Source organism: Suricata suricatta, chromosome 2 (assembly GCF_006229205.1).
Source record: "Suricata suricatta isolate VVHF042 chromosome 2, meerkat_22Aug2017_6uvM2_HiC, whole genome shotgun sequence".
Taxonomy (NCBI): domain Eukaryota; kingdom Metazoa; phylum Chordata; class Mammalia; order Carnivora; family Herpestidae; genus Suricata; species Suricata suricatta.
The window spans coordinates 46,611,505-46,628,905 of record NC_043701.1 but is presented as its reverse complement, the minus strand read 5'-3'; the positions used below and the strand labels follow the sequence as shown (position 1 = coordinate 46,628,905).

General features: G+C 45.0%; 1 protein-coding gene across 2 annotated transcripts in view; it reads left to right on the top strand.

Annotated features, from left to right (window-relative positions):
* Nucleotides 1–17,401, top strand: part of CREB5 (cAMP responsive element binding protein 5) — a 392,449-nt gene that overhangs the window by 253,226 nt on the left and 121,822 nt on the right. The window contains exon 1 of one of the 2 annotated variants that reach the window (XM_029925819.1): nucleotides 13,184–13,258. The exons of the other annotated variant lie outside the window; for it this stretch is intronic. Within the exon in view, the coding sequence (XP_029781679.1) occupies nucleotides 13,212–13,258 (47 nt within the window). The 5' untranslated portion in view covers nucleotides 13,184–13,211. Of the gene's footprint in view, nucleotides 1–13,183; nucleotides 13,259–17,401 lie in introns of those variants that run through there. 2 annotated transcript variants of the gene reach the window in all.

The following is a 17,401-nucleotide window of genomic DNA, read 5'->3' as shown; positions in this document are numbered from 1 at the left end:
CCTTGAAGCTTTTAGAATATTTTTCTGCTTGTTCCTCCAAATTTAAAATGAAAATTGCAGCCTTTGGCCCCATGGACTACCGCATTGCCTGCACCCCCAGCCTCTCCCCCTTTGCTCTTTAGAAGTGAGTATATGTCATCTTCAGGGAAGAGACAGAGATATGCAGACTCAATGCCACTACTTTTTAGGGAGTTTTGGATTTATTTGGAATAGCAGGATCCTCATAAAAACATCCACAATTTGGCTTTTACATTTTAAAATACATTATTTAATTTTTGAAATTGGGTGGTGAATTTCTCAAGTCTTTCTCTCTCTCTCTCCCCCCGCCCCCTCTCTAACCCAAAGCCTCCTGGGCCCAATATAATCCATATCAGCACACATTCCGTCCAAAAGGGCCTCCCATTTTAAACCTGTCCCAGGACTGGGACCTGTGTTCTTTCGAAAATGTCTATTGGAAAATCGCTCTTATAACCTACTGCTCAGCCCACATTCCCAGACCACACTGGGACTGTCTGAAAATGAGAAAAGCCCTAGAGCTACTAAAATCACATACATTAGTCAGGTTTATTGTTTAAAAACACATTTCCGAATTTTCTTCTTAGTCTTCTCCCTGACCCTTGAGACAAAAAAACATCTCCATCTAATGTCCATGGGCAATTTCAATTTTATCATTTCTGCTAAATCTCAAGATTGGTAATGAATAAAGCAGAATCCCTTGTTGACAGGAAACTTATCTCTTGCTTGTAAAAACTATCTATGTTTTTCTGGGTGTTAGAACCATGTTTTAAGTCTCCCATGAAGAGCGACTATAAAAGGAAAGGTATCCAGGCAGAGGGTATCTAAAAGATTTTGGCCCCGTGCCTGAGTGGCTCAGTCAGTGTAGTGTCCGGCTCTTGATTTCAGCTCAAGTCATGATCTCACAGTTCATGGGATTGAGCCCTGCATCAGGCTCTGTGCTTAGAGTGCAGAGCCTTCTTGGTATTCTCTCTCTCCTTCTTCCTCTCTCTCTTTCTCTCTCTCTCTCCCCCTCCACCCCTCAAAATAAATAAATATACATTTTTTAAAAAAGATTTTCTACAACTCCTTATCTCTTGTTGCTGGCAAGTAAAATCCTCCAAAGTTCTGCATTGCAGTAATTTCTGTCTTGATATTTACAACCAGAGGTAAAAAAGAATGTTAGCAGGAAGGTGGTAGGGTGAACTAGGAAGTGTCCTCTCCTTCAGCTGACTCTCTGTGTCACCTTTTCATCTTTTTCTAGGCAGAACACAGCCGCACGAGTCACTGATTAGGTGATTTTTAACAAATGTGTACTTCTTGGTCCTCTGAAGTGACTGTTGTACTTACACTGCCTTCCAGGAATCTCCACTGTCTCCTTTCTGGTTTTTCTCCCACCTCACCAGCTACCCCTCCTCTGCCCAGCGCTTACTGTAAGAGTGTCCCGCATGACTCAGTTCTGACACGCACCCAGGCTGTGGCTTTAAAGACAGTCAGTCAGAATTGATTCCCAAGGGACATCTTCAGTCCTGACCGCCCGATGAGCTCAGACATTTCCACCTCTCTGCCTTCCTGATTTCTCCGTCTGTATGTCACTAGACACCTCAACTTTAACTTGTCTAAAGCAAAACTCTTGACTCTTTTTGAGCCATATGCAACACCAGGCTTCTTCACCACAGTTAGTAGCAACAGCATTTACTTACTCATTTGATGGGATTGCAAATACAGTCGTCCTGGATTCCTTGTCTTCCGGGCTCCTGTGGCCAACTCACGTAGAGCAGCTGGCTCTCCCTCAATCTGTCCTAGCTCTGCCCTCCACCGCCATGTTGCCTACTGCCAGCATGGTGCCAGCCTTCATCCCCACTGGACCAGAGTACTCTCCCCTATCCTCCAAACTTGAATTCTTACTCTCAGGCCATCCATTTTCCATAGAGCAGTTAATGCAATTTCTTTAAAATAAAAATCAGATTATGTCAGTCTTTTCTTTAGACTTCCCAATGGCTTCTCTCTGCCTTAAAATAAAATAGAAATGCTGTTGTGGCCAGCACTTCTTCCGGACTATCTCTTTCCCTTCTCCTCTTACCTGCAATGGCCTCCTTTCTGAGTAGGGAGCACACCAAGTCCTTTCCTGCCTCAGGGCATTTGTCCAGGTTGTTCTGTCTATACACCTCTTCCTCCATATCTACACCCACACCTCCGTATTTCATTATTCAATTCTCAGGCAAAATGTCATCTCTTTGGAGAGGACTTCCCTGAACACCTTACCTAAGAAACATCACCATACCAACATCCCTTCTCATAACCATGTTATATTCGCCATTTTCACCATCTAGTTTTTTTTTATTTAATATATCATAGATGTAACATACATATTTTTTAAGTTTATTTATTCTGAGAGAGACAAAGAGAGTGGAAGTGGGGGAGGGGCAGAGAAAGGGAGAGACGGAATCCCACACAGGCTCTGCACAGCTCTCCTAGCACAGAGCCAACCATGGGGCTCGAACCCATGAAACCACAAGATCATGACCTGAACTGAAATCAAGAGGCCAATGCCTTTTAACTGCCTAAGCCACCCAGGCACTCCTCCCTATCTACAATTTTTTATTTGCTTGTCTGCTGGTTTATCATCTCATTCCTCCCATTAGAATGATGGCTCACTGAGGTCTGAGACCTGGTTTGTTTTGTTTTGTGCTGTTTTTCTGAAATCTGAAACCAAAGTTTCAGCAGCATCCTTACACCAAGACACTCCCCTCCCATCTTCTGTCCTGGTGTGTCCAGGACACATAATTTAGGACTTTGCATTTTCTTGAATTGTCAGCATATACAATGGAGCAAATTTGCCTTTATCAGCTAAAATCTTTTCTAAGATGACTTGACACCAGTGAGGAACAAAAGGGTGTCAGGAAATGCAAAGTGAGGTATTGAAAGGGGAAATGAGATGGAAACAAAAGGATCTCAGTTTTGCTGCGGTTTGGCTGGTCAAGAGATACCAGGTAATGCTGTACAGCCTTTGTTAAAATAATAGAAACTTTGACAAATTAAAATGGCGCTGCTCCAGACTGTTATGAGCACTTCTAGGCCCAAAACCATCTAATCATGTAGAATTGTGCTACCCTGCACAGTTGTGCATCATGGACACTGTTCCAGTTGGGATACGGAGTACATATACTCATGCACATGGCAGCCTCTCAGATTGAGACAGGGAAGACTCTGGGTTTGACTCTGAGAAGTCAACAAGAAGAACATTTTTTAAAATCAAATGTAAAAGGCAATTTGATGGCAAATTACAGATTATTTATTTCTGAAAATACCCAGACCTTTAAAGACGATTAGTATCCCAAGACTATCTCTTTTTTTTTTTAAAGTTTGTTTATTTTTGAGAGAGAGACAGAGTGTGAGCAGAAGAGGGGCAGAGAGAGGGACACACAGAATCAGAAGCAGGCTCCAGACTCTGAGCTGTCAGCACAGAGCCTGATGGTGAGGCTCGAACTCACAAACCTCGAGATCATGACCTGAGCCAAAGGGACACTTAACCAACTGAGCCACCCAGGCGCCCCAAGACTGTTTCATTCAAAGATGAGAATCATGAACAATGATCAGTATCTCTTTATTCTCCAAACGTGGAGGTGTTCCTCTTTTGTCAACACAAAGCTTCTCCAAGTCAATGGGTGTAAAACTTCACCACGAATCAGAATGAGAGGGGCATGATGTCCTCTGGCTTAAACGGTCGTAAGTGGCCAAAGAAACGCTTAAGACTCCTTTCGTTTTGTCATCTCTATCATTATTTTTCATGTTCACTGCCCTTTATGTCCTAGAACCTTCATACCTCCTGTTGAAGCATTATTTTCCCAGACATGCAGCACCTACCAAGGTTTTCCTTTTTGTCTGTTCCCTGGAATTATGTGTGGTGTCTGTTTTAATAGTTTGTTTCAGTGCTACTGTGACTGTATTAATATGACAGAGAGGTGGTCAAACAGAAATTATACAAGGACTATCATTGTAATTCAGACACTTAATTCCCACTTAGCAGTGGACGCAGCCTGTGATGACTCACAGGTCATGATCCTTATTCCCCTTCATCCATCATTCAAATTTTTGAGTCTGCGGAGGGACTGGCACTTTTTCTTCTCAAGTGTTCATGGCACTTTGCAAGGATAAAAGTCGAAGACTTCCGAAAAACTTGGACACATCCTGTGGAGAAAGGGATGGGTAAAGAACTCTGAGAAGGCGACTCTGAGAAGAATTCTCCCCATGCAGAATTCCGTAGCATTCCATAGTACACAGAACTGACATGACTGTTGGATGTTCAACTAAAGTTCTAGAAGATAACCAAGTTATGCCAAAGGTGTGGTGGGCTAGTGCCATGCAACGCACTCTTCAGCTACCACTGATATTTTTTTCCCTTCCCCAAAGCACCCTCCCTGTGATTGTCGCAGTAGGAGACTGGGAATATGGCAAAGTAAACATCTGGAAGCATTGATAGTAAACATAGGAGAGAAATGCCTTGCTAAACCAGCCATGGGTCAGGAAACTCTAATCTTATCAGGGCTTCTGGGCCCATAATTCCATAGACCATTTAAACGGTGCTATGTTGCTGTGAATATGTGTTTTATTTCCATCCATCGTAGGCACCCTGTTTTGGAAAAGGCACTGTAGCTGATTTTTATAGGCCTGATCATTTGAGAGTAGATTACTTTTTACCTTAAAAAATAAGACGTGCAAGAAGATCCCATTTCCTTTATAGCCTGAATTATAGGGAAAATATACACATATTTATATGTGTTTTCTTTTACTTATTCGTTCATTCATTTGTAAAATTTCTGTGGCCACCAGATGACCAGGTAGAATTCAGTCTTTTCATGAAGCGTGGTCTGTGGATCACGCTTTAAAATACATACATACACTTGGGGTCCTATCTTTGAGGTGGTTCCTGGGAATCTGCATTTTAATCTGTTCTCTGGAGATTCTTGGGTCCAGCAAATCTGAGAACCAGCGTGCTACAAAAAGACCTAGGTCAGCAGAGTGTAGTACCAGGACTGAGGTCAGCCTTGCAGAGCATCGAGATTCAGCTGCATGCGCCTGTTTTTCTTTACCTGTACGAGAGCATAGCTTGAAATTTCGTACAAAGACAGCATGCTTTGTTTTCTTTGGGATTTTAAACTTGGGGTCTGTGGTTAAAAGGGAAGTTCACAGTTTTCATTAAAATCTCAAGGAGTCTTGTTGCTCAAGAAAGTTATGTTCCAACACTGGCTTAAAAGCACGCTTTCCAGTTTGGGAGGAGGGCTAATCCAAAGGAATTGGGGGCTCCGATGGACCCAGGTGGTGCATCGATCTCACTTTCTTCCCATTTCCATTAATGTCAGAGGAATTCTAAAGTTTATAAAGAATGAGAAGGTTTGGCTCGTTTACTCCCAAACTTAAAGACCCTTTAGACATCACAATATTCAGTTTTTCTCTCACAGAAACAGGACGAGACCAAGCTATTTATGAATCCGACAGTACAATACTTCTGGAAAGACAGACCCCTACATCAGTGCATATGAAAGTGTCCCGTGATCCCTCTCTTAAAGTTTAAAACTACATTTCAGCCTGAGGCAGGACTGACTGCACTTTTCTCCTGGAGAGTGTGGTGTCAGGACAGATGCCGCAGTCGTGCCTGAGCCTGGGAGGGGCCGGAGAACCTGGACATGGTCTTTGAAACCAAAGTGTAATGTCAGCAGTCTTCTCTTTCATTGACTCCCTCTTATCAAAACCAACTTGGTAACTCAGGGGCTCTGTTAATAAAAACATAGATAATTTCATTTGGAAGGCCCAAGAACTTCGCATGTTTGGGGTTCAAAAAAAATTTCTCTCATCCCCTCCGGGCACCAGTGGTGGAGGGCTTGCTCTCCTTGCAAACCCTCTGAATAAATCTGGGGGAGGGGGGCTCTCTGCTCAGGAGACCAACCGAGAGGTCAGTTACTAAATATACACAGAGCCCCGTAGCAGGGGTCATTGGGAAGAGAAACGAAACCACAAATACAATTTCTGACTTTAAGCCTTCCTTTTTATTTTTAATATGCACAAACCCTCTTCAAATTTATTCTTACTTTTGTAGGGTTTTTTTAAACTTATTTAAAGATGTCTAATAATGAAAAACACCAGTAGAGCGGATTTTCGCAGTGAGTAAGTAGTTTTTTTCAGAAAGCCCTTTTGTGCAACTGCAGAGTATTTCGGGGGGCAGATATTCAGCATGAAGACACCCCAATACTTTGAATTTATAATATGCAAAAGAATCACAGTGTTCACTGAGTGTGAAAGTCCCCACGGACTGCTTCTCCAGACCTGAATATGCGGCAAAAGGTGCTCAGGCTTTCCCAGGCACATGGTTTCCTCCCGTGAAATGAGGAGACCCACCAAGAATCAAGGAGGCCGGCCGCCAGCGGCATGCTGTCGCTGGGAGACCTACAGGTCTTCACCTTGCAGCGTGAGTGCAGACCGTGGCCCCCAAAGAGATTTCAGGGAGGTGCTAGAGGCAAGTGATCGGTGAGAGGCAGGTGACCACCTGAATTTCTAAACCTTTTGACATTATGCCATAAAATGACTTCATTCTCTGCCTCTACTCCAGGCCTCCTCCTTTTGGTAAATCTCTCTGATCAGAATCCTGAAGTTGAAAAGACCCCATTTCCCATCCAGCTCACCAGGCCCCAGCACACTGCTTCCTTCTGCCCGCATGGATTAGCCAGCTCCCCAGGACCCCCTGGGTCGTGGAAGGTGTTAGCGCACCGAGGGGTATGGTCACATCTCTGACTTGGGCATCAGGCAACTGTTAGTTTAGTTCTCTGCTCCACTGTGGTATGTAGACAGGCTACTAACTCCCGAGTCAGTTTCTTCATGATATGGGGATAACGGGAGTGCCTACTTCAGAGTGCAAGTGGGTATGGAGAGAATGAAAATAATTCATGTCTGTAGGGCATGTAACATAATGGACAGCACAGAATATGTGCTCAATAAATGTTGGCTCATCATGAATAATATGTATGCATATATTTACATATATATGAGTTTCTATGTATGTATCCATGCATGTATGTATGTATAGACACGTGTATACATGTTGTGTGTATAGTCACATATTCACATGCATACATACATGTGTCTGTAAGATATGTAGGATACTACAGAACTAAGAAAATTAATCAATTTATATAAATTCTAACAGAACGGATGTAGAAAACTGTAATCTTCATGTTTTATACAGAAAACAAATAGAGGGGGGGAAGAATAGAACAGCAAGCTGAGGGACGTGACATTGAAAAGGAAAGACTGGCGACAGGTGACACTTCCAAGGAAAAGCCCAGTCCATTGCAGGCAGCACCTCCCTTCCCCACAGCTGGCCATGTAGACCTAAAGTTTCCTCCCCTATCATAGTACTAGTCCTGATGCTCATGAAGGAGAGTAGTAAATCTCACCCCCGGGGGCCCAGATGAAGAGAGGCATGTGGGGATCCTACACCTCAACTTCTGAGCACAGGCTGTAATTGCTGACCTGCTCTTGCACAGCCCCAAGAGCAAGCACCTCCTTAAATTCTGAACAATGTGCACCTGCTTCACCCTAGACCGGCCCAGTGGCCACGCTTTGCCAAAGGGACTGGGGGATTTGGTAGATTACCTCTCTGAACCAAGGTGATTAGAGGCCTCTTTCTGTCACTTCCTTTGCTGGTCCACCTCTCCCGAGCAGGACTGCTCCTTCGCCAGTCCCGTTCGGCTGCTCTGCCATGTTGCAGCTTCACTCAACACCCAACATGAATTCATCACAGTCTGGCAACACCGGTAGGCTCTGATCCTGTCTATACCTTTACCTACACATTTTTGAGCCTCCTGTCCTCCACCACTCTTTGGTATGTCCTTCCTGCAGTTCCAACCCTGAGTTGTAGGGACTGCTGGTTAGAACCGACAGCACCACTGCTTTGGAGACAGTGAGTCCTGGTGGCAGTTTCCCTTCTCTGAGGGCACCTCAGAGCCCCAACCTGCAGCAGAATATTCATTCCCCTTCCTTCAAGTTTCAATTCACATGGATGCTTCATGTAGGAAACTGGAGAAAAATGTCATGGTGTCAGCTGCTCTGATGAAAACCTCAGGGTGCCCATTCTGGCATGTGGGTCCAGGAAAAAGGAAGCAGAAAGAATCTAAGGCCCTTAAAGAAGGACTGGCATGGTGCGTGGATAGAGAAAGGCAACCAGGAAATTTCCTAGGATTTTCTTACTATTCTAGGTTTTCTAGTTTCCAGATCTCCAGGAAGCCACAGGAAAAAAAAATGTAAGGATGCAGAAGGGAAAGAGGACTTTGGGGAGGGAAAATATCCAGAGAAGACAGAGCAGCCTATTTTGCCAACACACTCCAGGCTCAGTCACATTTCTTGAGGACCTACTTTGTGCGAGTCAGATACTTGCTAGGTGCTCAGGATGCTGGGATGGATAAGTCCAGTTCCTGCCCTGAAGAAGCTAGTGTCTCATGAGAGACAGGCATAGAAATAGGTACTTTGCATAACTGGCTAATTTCTGGAATAGAATATGGTCCAGGATGTCTGGGAAGCTAGAGAAATGGACAGTCCTACCCCAGTGTGGTAGCCTGACAAGGTGTTCATGAAGAAAGTAATGCCTGAGCTGAAGAGTGGATTCATTCACTCATCATTCATATTTGTTCAGCAAATATTCATTGGGTATCAATGGCCTTTTCAGATACTGCAATAAGTTTGAATGATAAAATGACACCTACTTTTGTTTTTTTTAATGACCTATACATTTTAAAGATGGAGAAGTTAGGGGTACATGCAGCATCGATGATAATATTTTAGGGCTGATCAAAGGGCTCTCATCATCTCTCAATACCTACCCTGAAGTTCCTGATGCCTCCACCATTAGAAATGCATTCCTTTGTCTGAGTCACATTTAACATTGCCACTTCAGAACTTTACAAGTAGGTTTGGCCACAGCAAAGGCCAGCAAGTTGCCCGAGGGGACTTGGTGCTGGCCTGGGTTGTAGGGGTTGCAGTGGGTACAAGACAAAAGTAACCAAGGGCTGGCCAGCCTCTCTTTCTCCCTGGGAGCGCTAGGAGGTGGGTTTCGTAGGCTCGGCCATCTAGGCCAGCTGATCTCGCCAGCACACAGTTAGGACGCATGAGGCACAGGTTCACCCAGACAGCCCCTCAGCCTCTGTCCACTGTGAAAACATGGGACACCCAAGTTGAAGGGAATGCTGAATGACACCACGTGGGTGTGCAGTGGTCTGTGACCGGAAGGTTTGCTGGAAGCAATTTGCCAAGGAGGCCTTAGAAAACCACCTGGATGGTTATTGTAAATTAAAAAAGGAAGAGATGCCACTTTTTTCTGAATAATTTTTAATACTAGGTTTATGGCTGGGTACATATGATAGTCATTACAGCTTATTTAACTCTGAAATTATCTGGCCCCTCAAACTCCACTGGGACTGAAGGAATCATGGGTCAAATTTTAAAAACAACGTCTGAAAGAAGATGATATGCCTTTCCTTAAGGAGAATAAATTCAATCCTATAAGAGACAAAAAAAAAAAAAAAGCTCTTTCTAAGAAGGATCTCTATCGTTTCTTATATTTGCTGTGTGTTTTCAGGGGTTTGAGCCCAGAAATTCACGTAGGCACAGGGTTTACTTTAGTCGGCCTTGCGCCCTTCAGTCCTGCCATCCACGTTGTGCCTTTCCTAGTGGATTGTTTTGGAGGTGGTCCAAATGCATTCTGAACCCTGAGCTCAAATCTCAGAGGCTTCTACTTCTTCGGAGCCGAACATTTCATCAGGAGCTGGGAGTATAGGAGTGAGTTACACAGAACAGCTGCGCGGTGCCCACCACCCTCTCCCCAAGGATGACACGTTCGGAAAGGAGGGTGTTGCAAGCATTCCTGAGCAAGCCAGCTAATCTGAAGGCCTAGCCTGCTGGCCGGGAGCTACTTTTAAGAAGGCTCCCGCTGGAATTACAGCATCTCACAAGTCCTATCTGCAAAGTCCTCCTTCTTCAGAAGAGTGGCTAGGATGGGGGGAGGGGTGGGAGGGAGAGGCAATGAGAGGGCCAGATGGGTGAAAAAGGAAGCTCTGGAGTTGGGGGGAATTTCCTTTTGGGAACAGGATATTCTCTATCATTAGCTGCTCACAGGAAGGAAAATGGGAAAGGAGGGTTTCTTTTCAAGTGGGGAGAAACCCAGCAGCCAGGGAACATGCCTGATTTGGAATGGCAGGGACGGGTACTTGTGTTTGGATGGGCAAGTGCAAATGTAAATACTCAGACCCCTTTGAACTCTGAAATTGTTTGCTACTCGGGCCTGCACTCCAGACAAGTTGTGTTGGAATGTCCGTGTGTCCTGGCACATTACCGTTTCAGAAGCATCATCGTCAGGTGCGGGACTCTCAGGGTCTGGCTAGGTTAAGAGAAGGTCTGAACCCACTGGTCATACCCCTCACCGATCGGAGGCACGCTCACCATCTTGGAACCTCTAGGCCCCTTCCTCCTTTGTGTTTCATGTCTGTGCCTGGCTTTGGCCAAAACTGTCATCTCCGGTGTCACTTACACAGGAAAGCTCCCTTTGTATCATCTTTATGTATAGCACAGGGTCCCCTTTACCTACTTCATTGGGAAAAAAAAAAGGCAGGGGGCCTCTTTCTATCAACTGAATCCTGCCCCCATGATGTAGTATAAGAAAGATCCTAAGACAGAGCATTTTCATGGTGCCTAGGTGGCTCAGTTGGTTAAGTGTCTGGCATCAGCTCTGGTCATGATCTCATGGTTTGTGGGTTCGAGCCCCACATCGGGCTCTGTGCTGACAGCTAGCTTAGGGCCTGGAGCCTGCTTCGGGTTCTGTGTCTCCCTCTCTCTAAAATAAATAGAAACAGATTCTGCTGTCTCTTTCTCTAAAATAAATAAGACAGTTAAAAAAAAAGACAGCATTTTCCCATTGAGGTTACAGGAAGATGGCCGTTTGGAAAACTATCATATATCCATTTTGATATGCCTAAAATAATAAAGTGAAGAAAACATTTAAATATGAAAGCTAAGGTGAGGATGGGGGGAGTGTTGTAGGGAGAAGGCAAAAGCAAAGTCCTTAGCTTTATATTAACCATCATGGTCAATGGCTCTTATGAAAGGGAGACGGTAGTTTATATAAAATCTTGTCAACCTACCTCGAAGTGGAAAGGCTCGTAGGAGTGATTGAAGAGTTTGTTTTATTTATTCCCTGCATCAGAAGAAAAATCAATAGCTGCTTGGTGAGTCAGACGTAAATGAGTTATACAGGCCACTGACATGGTGGACCAAACTTTATAACAACCACATTTGCTGCTGTCAGGCCACAGGCCTCAGTGGCGCCAGCTGTAATTACGGTTGATCACCTTTAATTCAGAGCTGCCTGCCTTGATAAAGGTGTCACTGCAGCAACTGTGGCATCAGCATCAATTGGGGATGTCATGCTCCAGGCAGACGGCTAGAGAAAGCTCTTCCCCACCCCAGCCCCCAGGGTCAGGCAGACGGCTGAGCAAACCTTGCTTTTTAACTCTTTGCCCAGAATGCAGCAATATTCCCCGAAGCTGTGATTTAAATTCCAAGGGACGCAGATTAGCAGCCCTGTCCCCAGCAGCAGGGATCTTGAATACACTAAGAGATTTCTCTGAATGCAAAGTTCAGGAGTTGGGGTCTCTCCGCTTGGCAACAGGAGGCGAAGAGACGAATGTTTGAGCACGAGTCACAAAACCGATGAGAGGCAATAGACTCTGGCAAAAGCTGTGATTATTTGGGGGAAAAAAACCAAAACAAAACAAAACCCGAAAACCAATAGACAAACCTTGCACCCACACGCCTTTCTTCTGCTTTTGTGGTATTTTAAAAAAAAAATTCTAGTGAACTTCCCATTTTTTAAAAATTATTTTTTTTTCCTTTTTTAAGGAGGCATTGACGGGTGAGGGGAGATTGAAGGGAGAGAAGGAAGGGTTAAAAAGTCATACTAACAAAGCAGCAAGTGTCTGGACTGTTCCAGGTAAAGTCCTGAGCAGAAGCGTGAAGCGAGGGATAGAATCTGCTGGTAAAAGTGCTTCTCTGATGTTAGCCAAGGGTGATGTTTGACTCCCCCCCACCACTCCCCACCGCCACCACCCCAGGCTGGTTTATCCTCACTCTGTAATTAAAGGAGAGACACACATACTGTTTTTTCTCCCTGTATCCTTTTAAACTCACAGACAGCCCCACCTGCCCCGGTACCCCCCACCCCACCCCCAGCAGGTAGAGGAAGGGAGAACTCGTCTTCCATTTTGAGGATGGACCTGTTCTAAACCCCTCTTCTTTGGCCGGCTCACCTGAGAGCGGAGTGCTCATCTCAGAAAGACAAGCTTTGTGTTTTGCGACTGGGGGCCTTTTCCCTTCCGTTCAACACGGGCCCGGGGCGGAGAAGCCACTGCGATTTCCCCCTTCTTGATGGCTTCAGACGCAGGCGCATGTTTGGCCCGAAGTGGGTTTGCCCTTGCTGACAGGGAGGTCAGATGCGAGAAATCTCTGGAGGGCTGGTGGTTGGCATCCGGCAACAGAAAACCCCATCCAGCTCCGGGGGGGGGGGGGGGCGGGGGGAAGCCTTGAGCAATGGAAACCGTGTCACCTGGTTCTGAAGGAAAGCCTGGGCTGGGGACTTGTCTTGGTTGTTCAAGTCCTGTCCCCCCAATCTGACGGTTCCCCCACCTCTGCTTGTTTCTGAACACAGGGACTTTTTTTTTAACCAGCATATTGTGTTTAAATCGGAACCAGTGGACCCCTAACTACAGAACCCCAGCCCCTCTCTGAGTCCAAGGCAGCTGTTGGGCCATCCCCAGGCGGCACTGTTTCCCCCTCTGTTTACTCGTTTCTAAGGGCAATTGCACCAAGAAGGCTCCCTGAGTCTGGAACTCGGCCTGGGGCTGTTTTGGTTACATTGAAGTTTTTGCTTCAGTTCTGCCAGATTTAAATGGTGACTTCACCAGCACTGAGCTAAAAAGGAGAAGGGGGAGGAGGGCGAGCCCAGGAGAAAGAGCGAGCAAGTGAGCGAGCTGGAGGGAGAGAGCCAGAGCTAGGCGCAAGAGAAGGGCCAGCGCATTACATCATCGCTTGGCCTGGAATCAAGTGGGAAGGATATGACTCACTCAGGCTAGTTAAGCTTTGGCTCAAATTCTACACACACTCATTCCAGAGCTCTCATGTTCTGCACCTCAGGAGGGAATTCAGCCTCAGTGATGTCCATGAGGTTTGTTTTTAATTTTATTTTCTTTTTTCCCGATTTTATAGAATTTTTTTTTGCCCTTGCCGCTTTCTTTCCTCCAATCTTCGTCCCCCTCCTTCTCTTCTTTTTCTTCCCCTTCTCCCCTTTCTGCCCGTCTTTGTTTCTCTTCTTCCTTCTCCTCTTTCCCTGGCCCCTCCGCTCCTCTTCTTGTCCCGAAGAGGCATTTCTTTTCACTTTGATAAGAGTTTTTGTTCTAGCACAGCGACCTGAATGAGTTGAACCGAGGCCGGGTTTTGGCAAGGAAAAAAAAAAAGCGGAGCAAGCTAGAGCGACAGGAGCAAAGAGGCCACAAATAAAAAGCGAAGCGAGAAAGCGCAAACTCGGGCGAAGTTTCTTTGCTGCGGTGTCGCTCCTAATCGGAGGAGACAGGGAGAGAGTTAAAATGCAGGGACCAATCGCTTCAATGGTGATGTAATGCAAGAACCGCAGGGTAGTTAAGTAATGTGAGAGCAAGGGGGTCAGGGATGCAAAGCATTTACCTGCTCTCAAGGGGTTTTCAGTTTATTATCAATTGCAGTGACTGTAACTGGCTTCAGACTGCAATCTCTAATTATTCACAGACGCCCCTTTTTTATCTTTTATTATTAAAAGTAAAACTATATTTTGGTATTTTTAAAAAACATGATATTATCACAGCTGTGTATTATTTTCCACCAGGATTCTCTATCGCTCTCTGTCTCTCTCCCTCTCTGTTTCTTAAATGGCTCAAAACGGTTGTCTTTTCAGAAAAGGTTGAAGTGAAGTGACGGGGTGGGGAGGGGGTGCTTTCTGAGTGTAACTGGTGAATTGCAAATGCCTGGAAGACGGCTCCGTGTGGTGTGCTATTGCATTTATTATTAAGAATAGACTGTAGGCTTTTACAGGAGTAGGTGCCGCGCCTCCGAGGTAGCTGCCGCCTTTTGCCCATTATTTCCCCTCTTGTGAACAGCGACAGTGCACTTGCCTGAGGATTTTAACTTTCTGTTGTTTTATGTGACAACCTAATCCAGCGCTATCGCTGGGACTTCTGTGTTCTTGAATTAATTTTAAGGTGATATGCTGGGGTTGTGGGAGAGATGATGAAAACTTCCTGGTTGATTTGTCTGGCACCAGCCGGTTAATGTTGAGAGTCAGGAATTAACTCTAAGTAAATGGAAAGAAGGGCAAACCGTGGTGGTCTGAATGCTTTAAGGATCTGTGTACCCAGAGAGAGAGAGAAAGACTTATATTTTGAAAATTACCACCACATTTCTGTGTGTTTCATAAAATATATTTAGTGCTGTGATGCCCTGCTCAGGCTGAGAACTTTCTGAGACCATCCAGCGTCATTAACATAGTTTCTTGAGACCTGGCCCCATGAGAGCAGTCCTGACTTCTGACTACTCCAAAACTTCTCTTTGCTCATTTCGCTATGATTGTCATACAGTGAGATGCATAATGAGGTGTGGGGCACATACCAGAAAGATGTTTATGTTTATTTGTTTAATGCATGTTTTGGATATAATTGATCATGCCTTTTTAAGGATCTTCTTCCCTCTCTCCTGTTTTGGGTGGTGACAAAAGGAGCAGGGAAGGTAGAGGTAATTTTTAGAAGAAACAGCATGGTGTGCTGGAGGTCAAGAGGCCTGAGTGCCAATCCTGATGACCTTGAGCAAATCACTTAAAGCATCTGGGCTTCATTTGAAAATGAAGGAGCAAAAAGGTGGGCTGTAAGCCCCTCCCCCATGTGTGGAACCAATCTGAGATGGTCTCTGAAGTCCCTTCCAGCTGGAAAGTTCTGTGTCTGTGTCTGTGTCCATGGTCTGTAAAAGTTTTGCTAAAAGGTATTTGGCATAGCCTTTCAGAGAAAAGTACATTTGAATTCAAGATGCATTAGTGCCTTAAATGAATGGAGAGGAGTGAGGAGAAACAGGTCTTTCTACACTTTGAAGATTGCTTTTTGTTTTCACTTTTTGGCATGATGATTCCTCTTGTGAAAGTCTTAGTTTTCAGGTGCTACCTGCAAGGATTCCTCAAAGACAGAGAAGTATGTAGGTGAGTCTGTCAGAAAGAGTGGCAGAATAGCAAGGGAGAATTTACTGGTCCAGTTCATCTTTCTAAAAGATCCTGCAAGTTTCCCAAATGCATCAAATGGTACTAAAAATGCAGGAGACATTTATGTTTCATTCACTCATAATAATACAGAACAGCACTTTGTAATGAATTTATTCTCCTTGATAAGTTTCAGTAATTTTATTTAAAAAAATTTTTTTTAATGTTTACTTATTTATTTTGAGAGAGAGACAGAATGAGTAGGGGAGGGGAGGGGCGGGGAGAGAATCCCAAGCAGGTTCTGTGCTGTCAGCCCAGGGCCCGATGGAGGGGAGTAGGGCTTGATCTCGAACTGTGAGATCATGACCTGAGCCAAAATCAAGAGTCGAGATGCTTAACCAACGGAGCCACCCAGTTTAAGTTATTTTAACACAAACTCAAGTTTTTAGTTGAGATTGAAGGCTACATTTTAAAACTTCAGAGAACATGAAAGGCAACACTTTTGTGCTTCTTAGAAAGAGGATTTTTCCCAAACAATATCCCCATTCTTCCACCAAATTCCAGGGTCGTGGCCTTATTGTAAAGTATTTATGGACCAGGCTTCATTGTGCATAGGGAGAAGGACCACAACGATGCCTATCTGGAGGGAAAAATTATCCAGGGCTGAAACGAAACGACTGGTAAGGTTATTAGTCATTGTGCAAAGTTTGATGAGTGGCAAATGTGTACTTGAGACTCTTCAGGAATAACGAGGGCATGATTTCTTTTTTTAGAGCATTACAATCTATGTTGACTTGGCCCGGAGTTGTTCACCCATAATCAGAAGTATCCTGCTTACAGCTGACGATGGGGCAGGGCAAGGAGCGTGAGCCCAGCTCAGCTCTTGGGTCAGGGGAATATTGTCTCACTTCATCCCCAGGGTGGCCTGAAAGGGTAAGAATCAAAGAATCATCAGTTCCACTGTCTGGAGATTGTGTCGTTGGAAGTTTTTGTTTTGATTGTTGTTTTGTAATTGGCATTTTTATTAAGATAATTGTAGACTTGTGTGCATTTGTAAGAAGTAGCACAAGTGATCCGTGTACCTGTACCTAGTTTCCCCCAATGGTGATACCTTACAAAACTAGTAAATATCACAGTCTCAGTATGGTCATTGTTGCAGTCCACTGCCCTTATTCAGTTTTTCCTGGTTTTATTTGTTTATGTGTGTGTCATTTTTATCAGTGTACAAACTGAGGGCCAGACAAGCTCTGGCCCTTTGAGTTCACTTCACACTAGGTCTACCTCATCATCGCCAGCAAAATTTCCACCACCGTCATGACCGTCAGGAGCCTCATGTCTGTGCTTGTCAGTGGAGAATCTTGGTGACATTGTCTATGTTTTACATTCTTTTGGGGGCACAGTCTGAATGGCAGCTTTGCTCTCCACAGCAGTCCCTGGGACCATGCATCGTATGTTAGCTGGTAAAGGGGGAGGCCGGGCAAGTCTTTGATAGCCCAACAGAAGAGGCCCCGATGTGTTCCTTCTTTATGTAGGTACGGAGCAGACAAATGTCGCCTGTCCATGCCTAAGCTTAACCACAGTGAGTGCTGAACTTGGCATTCTTCCTCTTGCCCTCTCATCCCTGCCCTGGTGGATACATCCATAGCATCAGGGGTCAAGCATCTATTGATCAGAGAAGTAGTATAGAATTTCCTGAAAAGAGCATGGCCTTTGGGGTCAAAAGGCCTGTGTTCAAATCACGCTTCCACTTGCTAGTTGTGTGACTTTGGCAAGCCACTTAACCTCACTGGGCCCTAGTTTCGGTCTCCTGTGTAAAATGAGGTAACCATACCTACCACGTGGGTTGTGAAGGGTGGAGATCTGTTTTAAGGCACCCAGTGTGCAGTGAGATCACAAGAAGTAAGTTCTGGCTGTGGCTACAATGAGAATGGCAGTAAAGGCTTGTCTGGGAGAAGCTTCTGGGCAGATAACCAGCTTCAGACTCTAACTGGGCCATTTGTCCGCGCACCACTCAGCCTTCTTCCTTCCCCAGCCTGTCTTCCCTTATTGCTTCTTTACATACAGAAAAGCAAGGCAGGTCTGAGATCGCGTCAGGTA